Source organism: Protomyctophum bolini (genome assembly GCF_963924005.1).
Source record: "Protomyctophum bolini genome assembly, chromosome: 15".
In the NCBI taxonomy this organism is placed as follows: domain Eukaryota; kingdom Metazoa; phylum Chordata; class Actinopteri; order Myctophiformes; family Myctophidae; genus Protomyctophum; species Protomyctophum bolini.
The window spans coordinates 11,962,295-11,975,725 of record NC_137876.1 but is presented as its reverse complement, the minus strand read 5'-3'; the positions used below and the strand labels follow the sequence as shown (position 1 = coordinate 11,975,725).

Genomic DNA, 13,431 nt, shown 5'->3' with positions numbered 1-13,431 from the left:
CACATTGACGTGTCACTTCCTCTGACTGCTGTCCGTGCTCATAAAATACCACCTGAAAACCCTATGTTTCTATGTCCGTCGTTCTCAAACATTTTCATGTCAGGGACCCCCAAAATATATGTATTTGGCCGCCGACCCCCATCTGAAAATATGGTGTTCCAGTGACCTCCCAGAAGCAAAGATTTGAGTTAAAAACGTTCTGAAAGAAATATATATTAAAAGATTTGTGCCACATTTTCACGATTTTTCAAAAAAAGCAGATCTACAAGCTCGTAGCGTACCTCAACCTTTCCCCTAGACTGGAAGTCATCATCTTGAAATGTTCCCTTTGAGGACAGGCGGGGACAGACGTCTGTTCCCTGTGAGGACAGGCGGGGACAGACGTCTGTTCCCTGTGAGGACAGGCGGGGACAGACGTCTGTTCCCTGTGAGGACAGGCGGGGACAGACGTCTGTTCCCTGTGAGGACAGGCGGGGACAGACGTCTGTTCCCTGTGAGGACAGGCGGGGACAGACGTCGGAGGGTTTAATCGTATGGTCCCTCCTCTGCTCCCAGCTAGAAACCTGTCAAAATGGTAATATTGTTTACCCGGCTGATTTAACCCATTCTGGACGGCAACCCTGCGTTTTAAGAATTATGTTATACTTTAGCTATTGAAAAATAGCAGATCTACAAGCTCATACGAGCTTGTAGATCTGAAAAATCGTGAAAATGTCGCTCAAATCTTTGCTTCTGGAAGGCTCGCTGGATTAACATATTTTCAGAATGGGGTCCACGGCCAAATACAGATAATTCTGGGGGTCCTTGACATGAAAAAGGTTGAGCACCACTGATATAGAAACATAGGTTTCTCAGAAAGCCATATTATTTTAGAATCGGCCTCAGTCCTAAATGGGTTAATGAGAGAATATATTTATTTCCGGTATTTAGATACGAGTGTAGAAAGACAGGAAGCGGAGGGCACGGAGTGTTCTCACATGCTTTACTTAAGTACAAGTATCGATACTGCAATGTAGAAGTACATTAAGTAAGTACAAGTAAAAGTCCGGAATTCAAAATAGAGTAAAATTGAGTAAAAGTACAAAAGCATCGGCATCAAAATATATACTTACAGTACTAAAAGTAAAAGTACTCATATTGTTTCACATGTTCAAACGTTTGACAATAGCCGAGCTACAAGCTCACAATGTTTTTTCAAATGGCCGCAATATATATAGGGCTGAAGTAGTTGGTGTTTTTTGTAATAATCAAAATCTACTAAAGTTTTCATATAGTAAAAGCACAATAGTTGGAACCGAGATGTAGTGGAGTACAAGTAAATGTACTGGAAATTGGAAATACTCAAGTACAGTACAAATAAAAAACCTAAAAATGGTACTTAAGTAAATGTACTTAGTTACTTTACACCACTGTTACAAGTAAAAATGTTCCGGGTGACAGGCCAGCCTGGTTTATGCTTTTATGCTTTTATTTGAGAGATCCCCATTACAGTAGCTGTGCCTAAGCACCGCTAGTCTTCCTGGGGTCCATATATGAAAACAATACACACATTTAAAACATTTGAAAAACAAAGGAAATAATATAAAAATAAACACATTAAACTTTACGGTTCACATACAAAATTTTATGAACACTAGTAATTAGAATGCGTTAAAAAATACATGCATCCTACAACAAATATTTCCCCAGGTGTCTCTTTACTTTACTGTTTGTGTACATTTGGTTATTAGTGGCAAAGAATACTGACTGTACCGAAATGACGGTGTTTTGGATTGTAAAACGTTCCATATTGAAAGTAGCATGGTGGTGACAGGCGGTGTTCAGTCTGATGGTTGCCCTTGATACTACGGTAGGCCTCCTTGCCTGGGCACAGTCGCACATGTGAACAATTTATGGCTATTTGAAGTTATTTCCTTTATATCATAGGTAATTCCGTATGTTTGGGTCCCAGGGAGACACAAAATTCCTCTTTTGGGTCTTGAGCTAAAGAGTTTGGGAATCACTGACATGCAGTGTGTTCGGTGCATTATAACCATTCACCGCCAATTAAATAACATTTGAGTTGCTGTGTAGGTGCGTTGATGAACATACTCTGCTTTTTTGTCTCCATCCCGCAGATTGAAGACATAGTCATGCGAATACAAGACGAGAAAGCAGGAGGTGTAGCCATTCGAACGGTCAAAAGCTTCCTGTCCAAGATCCCCAGTGTGGTGTCAGGTAGGTAACTGTGTGTGTGTGTGTGTGTGTGTGTGTGTGTGTGTGTGTGTGTGTGTGTGTGTGTGTGTGTGTGTGTGTGTGTGTGTGTGTGTGTGTGCGTGTGCGCGTGTGCGTGTGTGCGCTGGAATAGCATTTGTGATTATTTTTCTGCATGAAGGCTTTTTTGCATTCTCTCAAAAATAGTGAATTAGAGAGTGTAACCCTCGGAGAGCTGTGTGTGTGTGTGTGAATTATTTTAGCTTTTCCTGCATTTGAGTGCGTGCGTGTGTGTGTGTGTGCATGTGCATTTAGTTTTTGTTCACACAGTAAGTGAGTCAGAATCAAGGGACCAACAATAGGACCTTTGGGCTCATTTAAATTGCTGCTCCAGATGGAGGCAAATTAGAAGACCTTAACAACCATGGAGAGGATGGCTATGGTTGGTTGTTGACCTTGTCACAGAGACTTGTAAACTGTGTGTGTGTGTGTGTGTGGGGGGGGGGGGCATGCACAATGCATAATTATGTGTGTGTTTGTGTGTGTGTTTTTGTGCGTTCGTCTGTGAATCACTCCTTTACATGACTACCCCAGGCCTAAGGATTCTCTCTCTCTCGCACACACATGCACATGTTACACATGCACATCCACACACAGCCTCTGCCAAGAACAGAGTCTGGCCCAAATTAGCGTGCGGTCCAGGAGTTGTGAGAGGTGAGTCCTTTAGGATGAGAGTGGCTTTTCAAATGCATTCGCTCTGAAAACACCTACTCAGCCCTGACCCACGCCATCCATAGTTGTGAGGCACGGCTCCCTGGCACCAGGGCCAAATTAGCCATAGGGCCAGTGGGGCCGTGGCCCAGGGGCCCATGGCTCTCAGGGGCCCTTCGAGACAAATTGGACCGCACGGTACTGGGTTTGAGGCCCTTCATTGGCCGTTGAAGTTGTTAAATTCCCGGCCTAGTAAGGGGCCCTCGTGGGGGTTAATCCGTCCCTGCCTAGCACAGCCGGTGCTAAACGCCAACATGGAGAACAACAATGTGTGGAAGATGCCATGTTCACAAACACTTGCTCAAGGACAGTTTGTTTGTTTGTATAAGCATTAAAAGCATTAATCCTTTCTCTGTGTGCCAGGAGCGGACATTGTTCAGTGGCTGATGAAAAACCTCTCCATTGAGGATTCAGGTATGTGTGTTTGTATTGTGTGTTTGTATTGTGTGTGTGTGTGTGTGTGTGTGTGCGCGTGTGTGTGTGTGTGTGTGTGTGTGTGTGTGTGTGTGTGTGTGTGTGTGTGTGCGCGTGTGCCATGCCACCATGCATGCTGTACCACAGTGGTTCTCAACCGGTAGGTCGAGACCCCCGGGGTTCCCCACCGGTAGGTCGAGACCCCCGGGGTTCCCCACCGGTAGGTCGAGACCCCCGGGGTTCCCCGTGTGATTTTGGGGGGGTTCCCCAGATGACCTGCCTCAAGAAAAAAGAAAGGAAAAAATAAACATTAAACTTCATCAAATGTAATCCATAAACTACAACATTACCTACCGATATATAAAAACTGGTCAAACTTTGGTCAAATTGGCCCGGACGGTTAGCTCAACCGTCTGGCACCTAGGCTGCCGAACCTGACGGCGAGCCACAGGTTCGACTCCCGATCCCGACAGCCTTTGCCACATGTCTTCCCCCCATCTCTCTCCCCATTTCCTGTCAGTCTACTTTCAACCTCAACCTATCAATAAAGGCAGAAAAAGCAAAAAATATATGTACCGGTATCTTCAAAATATTACTTATGAAAAAGAAATACTCCTTACTTATGATAAAAAAGTTATCTATGGAACCGATTCAAACTAAATGTAATGCCTCAACTCTTACAATTCCAAGTAGCCTACTTGTCAGGGTAGGGTGATTATTTTTTTCTTTCTTTAGTTATTTTGTTTTTGGGGGGGGGGGGGGGGGGGGGGGGGGAGCACGGCCTGGAAAGGTTGAAAACCACTGCTGCACCGGTGCTATTGAAATATATATATAAATATTACAATAATAAAATATTGTACATTTCCGCCCAACTAACCTTGTTTGCCGTTTTATTTTCTCGACAGCCGAAGCCATCCACCTGGGAAGTCTGGTCGCTGCCCAGGGCTACTTCTTCCCCATCTCGGACCACGTCCTCACGCTCAAAGACGACGGCACCCTTTACCGCTTTCAGGTACAGTGAGATACCAAGAGCTGCACCACGGTCTAGGGAAGCCCTGGGTATATATGCCCTGGGTATATATGCATGGAGTCCTTTCAATAAGTCAATACAGCAAATACAGCACTATCACTTGTTTCAGTGATATACGTTTATCGTCGCGGGTGTTGGGCGGAAACCTTGTATGTCCAAAACCGTTATTTTTCAGGAAATGGGGGGTAAGAATAACCTGTCTTCCATTGGATCCAATGTAGTTATGATTCAGTCATAAGCTCTTGTTGATACTTTTTCATTTGTTGATTATTTATAAAAACCCACGGCTAGACTTTAATGTTTAAAACAGAATTGCGACACGTTGATCTGCTATTTGTTATCGGACGGATCTATACCTACAGTAGTACAGTATGCTCCGGGCATTGTCCAAAGGAATTAAGCCAAACAAAAATGAGTTTTGCTCTTATGTACCTGTTCAGAAGATGTACTGTAACTTTTCTACTTTCGCTCAAGTACATTTTGAATTCCCGACACAAATGTGAGCACTTTTTCCACCACTGGTCCTTCGCCCTATGAAGGTTGAGTCTCTCCTTAAGACACTCTAATGACTCCCTGCATGTCAGAAGTTGTGTTGATATGGGCAGAGGGTTTAGCCTTTGGGGGAATGTACGCCAGGCAGGCGGCCAGCTGCAGGGGTGTGGTTTCTTCCGCTATGAACCAGTATGAAGTGTGACAGGTCTTGCTGATGGCCTATTGTCCTCCGCTGTGACTCACTCTACTCCTCCAACCGTGGCCATTAGCATGCTAATGCAGCCAGGCCAGCAGTGTTGCCATGTGCTGTGTGCTTTATTATATTTAAGCAACGTTGGGCTTGTTTTTCCTCTAAAGTCACTTGGTAAATACTGGCAGTTGTTTCTAAAGTGTAGTTGCTTGTTTTGGGCTTGCTGCCTAAATGTTGTTTAAGGTTCTCACACATTTGTCAATGTCAAGGACCTCCACAATGAATGTATTAGGAAAAAGACATTCGAAAAACAAAGAAAAATAACCCTCCCGCCAAGGCCTCCCCCCCCCATCCCAGAATGACGCAATATTTAGTTGTTTCAAAGAGATATTCAAAATGATACTTGTAGGTTGGCTATTTTCAAATATCTGATGCATATATGTTTAAAGTGTGCATAATATGTAACCTAGTTGCTTCTTTTGGGCTTGTTTTCGTAGACATGGTTGCTCCTGCAACACTGGAGACTATAGCCTTTCACTATCGGAAGTGCTGCGCTTTTCCCAGTCACACCACACACCCTCCTCCTTCCTCCCAATCCATCTACACTTCTATTGCCCTAGATTAAGAAAGGCATTATGTGCATGTGCTGGAGTTGATGGTATGTGTGTGCGCGTGCGTGCGTGCACCTGTATTACGATCTAATTAATTGAATACACAGGACCACAATGGAAACAAGCCCTCTTTTTTTGTTATGCTTTTAGCATCATTGAATAATCGTACCACTGTGCTATTCATTTGCAAACCGTTACTAATCTGTCAATCGATCAACAGATGCATGCATGGGCCTAATGTCCCCATAAGTGTAGTAGATTTTGAGGAATTTTCACAGAAACATTGACACAGAAACACAGAAATTGTTTTGTGGTTATTAAAAATATTCAGGTTAGGATTAGGATGAGGTGTTTAGAGATTAGGTTTGGGGGATTGGGTTAGAGAGTTATACCTGATTTACATTTACTGTACGTGTGCGTGTGCAGGTTTGTGTCCCCCCCCCCCCCCCCCTAAATAAAAGAAATAGCCGATCTATAAGCTCATAACGCATCACAGCGCTGCATGCTGTGAGCTTGTAGATCCACGAAATTGGTGTTTTCTTTTTTTTAAATGGCATTCAGAAGAAGCGGCCTGCTCAGTCCTCATGCATTGAAGGAAGCATGTTCGGGGCTCTCCCCAGGTTGGCAGAGGGAGAGCTACGCCCAGGATTACACCCGGTACACCGGGTGAAAAAATGGGTTGCAAAATCGTGGAATACAAACTTAAATAATAAATACATTCATAAAGATCACTGTTCAACGCTGATGTCCTCCCAAGTGCAGTAATACAGTACAACCATGTATGTGTTTGTTTGCGGGGTGGTGTGGTGGGGGATGGGGGGTAGAAACATGTGTGTCACCCTTCGCATTGAGTAGCAGCTAAAAATATTCTCTCTGATGTTGTCATGATGCAACAATTAAGGCCCGTGCGTCACACACACCAATACAGAGAGACCCGCTACCGTGTGGCACATTTTGAAATATATGTATCCTTGTGTTCGTCACCGAATAATGTACCGCGATTCAACTGTGCCTGGGGACTTTTCTCCTTCCTTCCCCGTGCGTAATGCCACGTAGCTATAAATAGGAAATAGGCTGCCACACTGGTGGTGGAACACCGTGATGTTATGATGACAATGTCCCTCCATTGCTCTGACTTCCAGCCGGAATTGGCTTATTTACGCGTGCGGCCGCGAAAACCTTTCATCTTTTCATCCTCTCCCCGAGTTGAAATGAAGATTGAAGAGAGGAGAAGGAGCGCCACGCATTAACCTTTCTATTCATTCCTGCTTGTACTTAATCACAGCACATCCATAAGTGTCAGGCTTTTGTTCCGGGGACTAATTATCATTTTGAGAGTTAACATTGGAAATGAACTGCGCTTTATGGACGAGCATTACCCTCATTCTAATTCTGCCCCTTTCGCCATTAAGAATGCATGATGGATCTGACAGATCCATTATTAATGGGCCAGGGAATGAACATTGAATCAGTAATATCAGTTGCAATAGATGATGAAATATGGATAGAGAGAATAGTTACTGTGCAGTGGCCCGTCCCCAAGGTGCGTAAGGAAGCTATTGATTATTATCTGACACGTCAAGCCTCTTCTGACCTCCGGTATGGCACTGAAGACGAGCACAGGGGGGCTTTAGGTAGTTGCAGGAGTAATTACAGCATGTGTACTGTACATGCTGTAGTGCTACTGTATATCGGCATGTGTATTTGTCAAGTTGTCAAAAAAACGAAAGAAAAATGGAACGTGCAATGGTGGTTTTTCGGATGTTTCTTGCCTACGGAAAGTAGCAGAGTTCATGTTCATGTTCTGCCTGATGACCAAAGGCCTAATGTCTCCTGAGATAAAAGTGTATATATAGCATTGAAAGACGTACATAAAGGAAAAGGAAAAGTACCTCAAAATTGTAGCGTACTTTAGAAACCTCCTATCTCCATATTCAAACTTATTTTCAATATAAATTAACGCTCTACTTGATCATACTACAGCATCACACAAAAGTAGCAGATCCGCAAGCTCGAAACACGATGTAAAGTGACATTTTCAAGCTTGTAGTTCTGCTACATTTAACACTTTAGAACTTGAATGGTGAAAGGCTTTCAGGAAACAGTTTTGGACATGTGAGTGAAGTTTCCACCCGACAGAGACAACATTTTCGTAGTTTCTTTCCACCACTGGGAACTGTTGCTTGACGGGGACTTCATCTTTGTTTTTGTTTGTTTTTCCTCAACAGTCTCCATACTTCTGGCCTTCAAACTGTTGGGAGCCAGAAAACACCGACTATGGTAAGTCAAGATTATGGACCCGCTGGCAGTTTCTCTCTCTCTCTCTCTGTCCAGTTAAGTCATTCAAATCTCACTGCAAATAAAAACAACTATTAACTTGTATTCAGACCTTTCAGTATTCGTTCAAGATCATTTTCACAAATTTCCTTACTGAATTTGCATGGGCAGATCATTAGATGCTTTCAAGAATTTCCACTTAAATGATAATGTGACTTGCCAAAAGTAAAAAAATAATCATGAAACAAGGGGAATAATCTTAAACATAGTAACAAAGGAAAGTTGTTTCAGACAAGTAATTACATATTGTCATGTAATTCTTTGCAGTATGAAGGGGGCACAGTGTGAATATTACACCCCAATAAAGCAGTCATTTTTATTCAGTCCATTTGGGAATGAGACATTAGAGATAGGGTGAGAGGTTCAGTCACGTGAGAGAGACTCAGAGACGTGCAAGTTGGCGCGGACGCTTCCAGACGCCGTCAGGTTGCTCTGACAGATAGTGCTGTTTACGTGATAAAAGGCTATACTGTATGCATTGTACTTAGGGACAGTTTTAGGTTTAAAAGTTTACGGGAACCCATTTTGGTGTCAGCATCATGTTATGCTTTAGCTATTGAAAAATAGCAGATCTACAAGCTCATAGCGCGCCACCGAGTGGCGCGCTACGAGCTTGTAGGTCTGCTATTTTTGAAAAATCGAAGAACGACTGACATTTTTAGAATCTGATCTCAGGTCAGAATGGGTTCATCAGACCAGTGCGTGTCCAGTGGAAACCTCGTATGAATCTGATCTCAGGTCAGAATGGGTTAAGTTGCACCGCGGAAATGACATATGATCGTCAAACACTGGTGGATATTGGCACTCACCACCACTCCCATGCCTCTCCACTACTCCAGTCCACATCATGGCCTGTTGAGCTTCTGAGAAGATCCAGGATTAGAAGAAAACACAGTGGTAGTCGTGGAGGTATAAAACTGAATGTGAGAAAGCGGTGCACATATAGGCTTTCGCTGCCCTCCATTCTACTTGCAAACGTCCGGTCCCTGAAGAATGAGTATCAGCTGAATGATCTCCGGGGACGAGTAAAATATCAAAGAGATATTAGAAACTGTAACATTCTCTGTTTCGTGGAGACTTGGCTGACACCTGATGATCAAGATCATGCGATCAGGCCATCGGACGCTTTTAATGGGTATCGCCAGGACAGAACGGAGGAATCTGAGAGACAGACGGGAGGAGGTGTCTGTTGTATGATCAACAAGGACTGGTGTGACGCTAGAAGTGTTACAAAACTGGCCAGCTCCTGCTCACCCGATCTGGAACAATTGTCATTAAAATGTAGACCCTTTCTCCCACGGGAATTCTCATCGGTGATATTTACAGCTGTTTATATTCCACCACACGCGAGAAAGGAGAAACAGCCTAAGTGGGCTACAGACGAAGAATCCCCGACTTTATCGTGGCGGGCGATTTTAATCACGTTAATTTAAAGTCAGTGTTGCCTAACTTTTATCAACACATTGACTTCGCCACACGAGGTAAAAATACCTTGGATCACTGTTATTCTCTCCTCAAGGGAGGGTATAAACCCCAAGTCCTTCCTACTATTGGGGGGAGTGACCACGCTGCTATTATACTGAAACCAGCGTATGTCAACAAACGCCAGGGGCGCGCACCGGTGACGCGGACGGTCTCTCGTTTGACAGACCAGTCAGAAGCTTCGCTGCAGGTTGCGTAGAGTGAGTATAGCAGCTCATCCCCCATAAGTGACATTAATGCTTTCACTACGTCTGTACTAGACACTATTTGTAAGACAACAGAGGCTGTAATCCACAAGTCCACCATTAGGATATTTCCAAACCAGAAACCCTGGATAAATAGAAATATCCGTGAGGCTCTGAAAAGGAGAACAGCCACTCAAGTCAGGGCTGGTGACGGGCAATAAGGATGCCTATAGACAGCATGTTACAGGCAGTATGGAGAAAAGGTGGATCTACAGTTCAAACAAGGAGACTCTAGGAGTTTGTGGAAAGGGTTGAGGGAGATGACAGACTATAAAGCACCTCCCCCCTCCTTGGAAAATGCTGACATGTCTCTGGCAAATGAACTAAACAACTTTTATGCACGCTTTGAGACGCCTGGTAACAGGCAGGTCAGTGCAGATAGAGCAGAGACAGTCAGAGAGGCAGAGGATAGCCCTCTCACAGTATCTGAGCATTCGGTGAGGAGGGTGTTCAGTAAAGTGAACATCAGGAAGGCTGCAGGACCAGATGGCATTGCAGGACGAGTACTGAAAGCATGTGCCGACCAACTTGCACCAGTATTCACAGCAATATTCAATCACTCTCTGGCCCAGTCTATTATTCCCACATGCTTCAAGGAGTCCGTTATTATCCCGGTACCCAAGATCCCAAAACCTAGCTGTCTAAATGACTATCGCCTCAGTAGTGATGAAGTGCTTTGAAAAGCTGATTAAGGGCCACATTTCCTCCCTACTGCCAGGGTCATTTGACAACCTACAGTTTGCCTATCGTCCCAATAGATCCACCGATGATGCCATCGAGCATATCCTTAAGACTGCTCTTGTCCATCTAGACGACAAGAAGAAGAAGGATACTTACGTGAGGCTATTATTTATTGATTATAGCTCCGCTTTCAACACCATCATTCCATCCAGGCTCATCAGTAAACTAAGGGACCTAGGAGTCAGCAGCACACTGTGTCGATGGATCCATGACTTCCTGACAGGCAGGACCACAGGTGGTGAAAGCCGGAAGACATATCTCATCAACCATGACCCTCAACACAAGTGCACCACAAGGCTGCGTACTGAGTCCACTACTGTACTCTCTGTACACACATGACTGTGTGACCCAGGCATCGAATTCCATTGTGAAGTTTGCAGATGACACGGCTGTGATTGGCCTGATTTCAGAGGGGAATGAGTCCCCCTACCTGGAGGAGGTGGAGAGACTGACTCACTGGTCTCCTCCTGAACACCAGCAAAACAAAGGAGATGATAGTGGACTTCAGGTTAAAGGGCAACAAGAACTACACCCCCTTAACATCAGTGAGACTATGGTGGAAAGGGTAACCTGTTTTAAATATCTAGGAGTCCACCTGACTGAAGACCTGTCATGATCAACCCAGACGAACGCTGTGGTGAAGAAGTCACGGCAGAGGCTGTACCATCTGAGACGTCTGAGATCGTTTGGAGTGTCTCCTCTTGCACTACACAACTTCTACACCTGCACCATAGAGAGTGTCCTGTCAGGTAACATCACAGCTTGGTATGGGAACTGTACGGTGCGAGACCAGCAAGCCCTGCAGAGGGTCGTCAGGATGGCGGGGAGGATCACAGGAGGCAGCTTCCCAGCCCTCCAGGAGATCTACACCAAGCGCTGCAGAACAAAGACCAAGCGGATCATGGAGGACAGTACCCACCCGGCTCATGGTCAGTTTGAGCTGCTGAAGTCCGGGAAGAGATACAGGATACACAAGGCTGTCCTGGAAAGACTGAGGAAAAGTTTTTCCCCAGGCCATTAGGATTCTAAATGGACCTTGAGAGACGACAGGGATCGGGTCATCACCCATGCACTTGAGCGTGGAGCACATACAACCCCCCCCCCCCCCCCCCCCCTTTACATGGACATGACATTAATTCATGAATGGATTTACACAGTGAGATGACACAAATACCATTATGGATGTTATTATTTGTTGTTATTTATAGTCTTGCTGTTTTATGGTTGGAAGTGTTTTAACATCATGTTAAGGGGGGCGTATTTCTTGTTGCCCTTTAACCTGTGGTCAAGTGGGGCTGACCTACATACATTTCACTGCATTTTAAAGATACTACTTTTTTTAAATATGTATGTGACAAATAAAGATTGATTGAGTAGAGTCGCTGCTTCTACGCCTGGAAAGTAGCCATCTTAGGTGGTTCTGGCATCTGGATAGGATGCCTCTCGGGCGTCTCCCTAGGGAGGTCCTCGAGGCACATCCCACTGGGAGGAGACCTTGGGGCAGACTAAGGCGCAGTAGTAATCACGACTCACTGCCCTTGGAACGCCTCGGGATCCCCCAGGAGGAAGTTACTAATGTTGCTCTGGGGAGGGAAGTCTGGAGCTCTCTGGTGGAGCTGTTGCCCCTGCGACACGACTACGGATAAGCGGTTGAAGTTGGATGGATGTTATGGTTCTTTATTCACATCGATCCTTCTGAACGTCCACACTGCAATTAAAGGTATCTGTCTTTCTGAAGGAGACATCATCTACCGTCTATGAATAGATTTGATGCATGTTTACATTACTTGACATGCCGCCACTGTGTAAAGGTCTTCACAGTCCCCATCTCTCCACAGTGGAGGCTATGGATCTGTTATTGGCACCTGCCGGCTGGCCCAGGAGGCCGTTTCTTCTGTAATGTATCTGTGAGCGTCTGGCCCTGCACATGGATCTCCCGCCGAGGACAATCCTAGCAGGCTGACGAGATTAGCTGACCAGTAAAGGAACGGGCCATGACAAAGTCTCCAGTCTAGAGATGCTCTGATCAATCGGAGTTAAATCAGACGATTTTCACTCCAAATGACTCGATCGGTGATCTTTTATACAATTTAAGTGGTATAAAAGTCAATCAGATATATAGAATATCACTTTTCATTTTTGTGACAGGCCTCTCCCCACACACAATCATTTTGGAAATATTCAATATTCAACCCTTACGCATCGGTATCGTATTGGCAATCGTGAAGGAAAAAAAAGATCAGAGCACCTCTTCTCCAGTCACTTTGGGTTTGTGTAGGCTCCATTCTGAACGTGCCAAAAGAGGTGACCTCCTTTCCTTTAGCTTTCTAGTAAAAGTCTAAATGACAAAGCGTCTGGCTTTGTAACCCTGTGACTGCATGCACCCACTTGCTTTTTCTCAGTCTTTCTGTCTGTCCCAATCTCTGTTTCTCTCTCTTTCTCTGTCTGTCTCTGTCTCTGTCTGTCTTTGCTTCCTTCAGCCATTTACCTGTGCAAGCGCACAATGCAAAACAAGGCCAGGCTGGAGCTAGCTGATTATGAAGCGGTAAGTACTGTGAGTCTCAGCGTGAAGTTTCCAGGTCAGTTGTATCACCACACTGCACAGGCTACAACGTGATCATATTGTTGTACCATCACACTGCACAGGCTACAATGTGATCATATTGTTGTACCAGGTCCATCACACTGCACAGGCTACAACGTGATCATATTGTTGTACCATCACACTGCACAGGCTACAATGTGATCATATTGTTGTACCATCACACTGCACAGTGCACAGGCTACAACGTGATCAGATCATATTGTTGTACCATCACACTGCACAGGCTACAATGTGATCATATTGTTGTACCATCACACTGCACAGGCTACAATGTGATCATATTGTTGTACCATCACACTGCACAGGCTACAATGTGATCA

The 13,431-nt window shown here is 44.7% G+C and overlaps 1 protein-coding gene across 1 annotated transcript in view; it reads left to right on the top strand.

Moving 5' to 3' along the window:
• The window catches only part of LOC308329970 (regulator of G-protein signaling 6-like), a 96,616-nt gene that overhangs the window by 64,080 nt on the left and 19,105 nt on the right, over positions 1–13,431 (top strand). Inside the window, exons 3-7 of the mRNA XM_080784548.1 lie at positions 2,118–2,217; positions 3,328–3,378; positions 4,284–4,390; positions 7,930–7,981; positions 12,987–13,051. Coding sequence (XP_080640674.1) covers positions 2,118–2,217; positions 3,328–3,378; positions 4,284–4,390; positions 7,930–7,981; positions 12,987–13,051 — 375 coding nt within the window. The remainder of the gene's footprint in view (positions 1–2,117; positions 2,218–3,327; positions 3,379–4,283; positions 4,391–7,929; positions 7,982–12,986; positions 13,052–13,431) is intronic.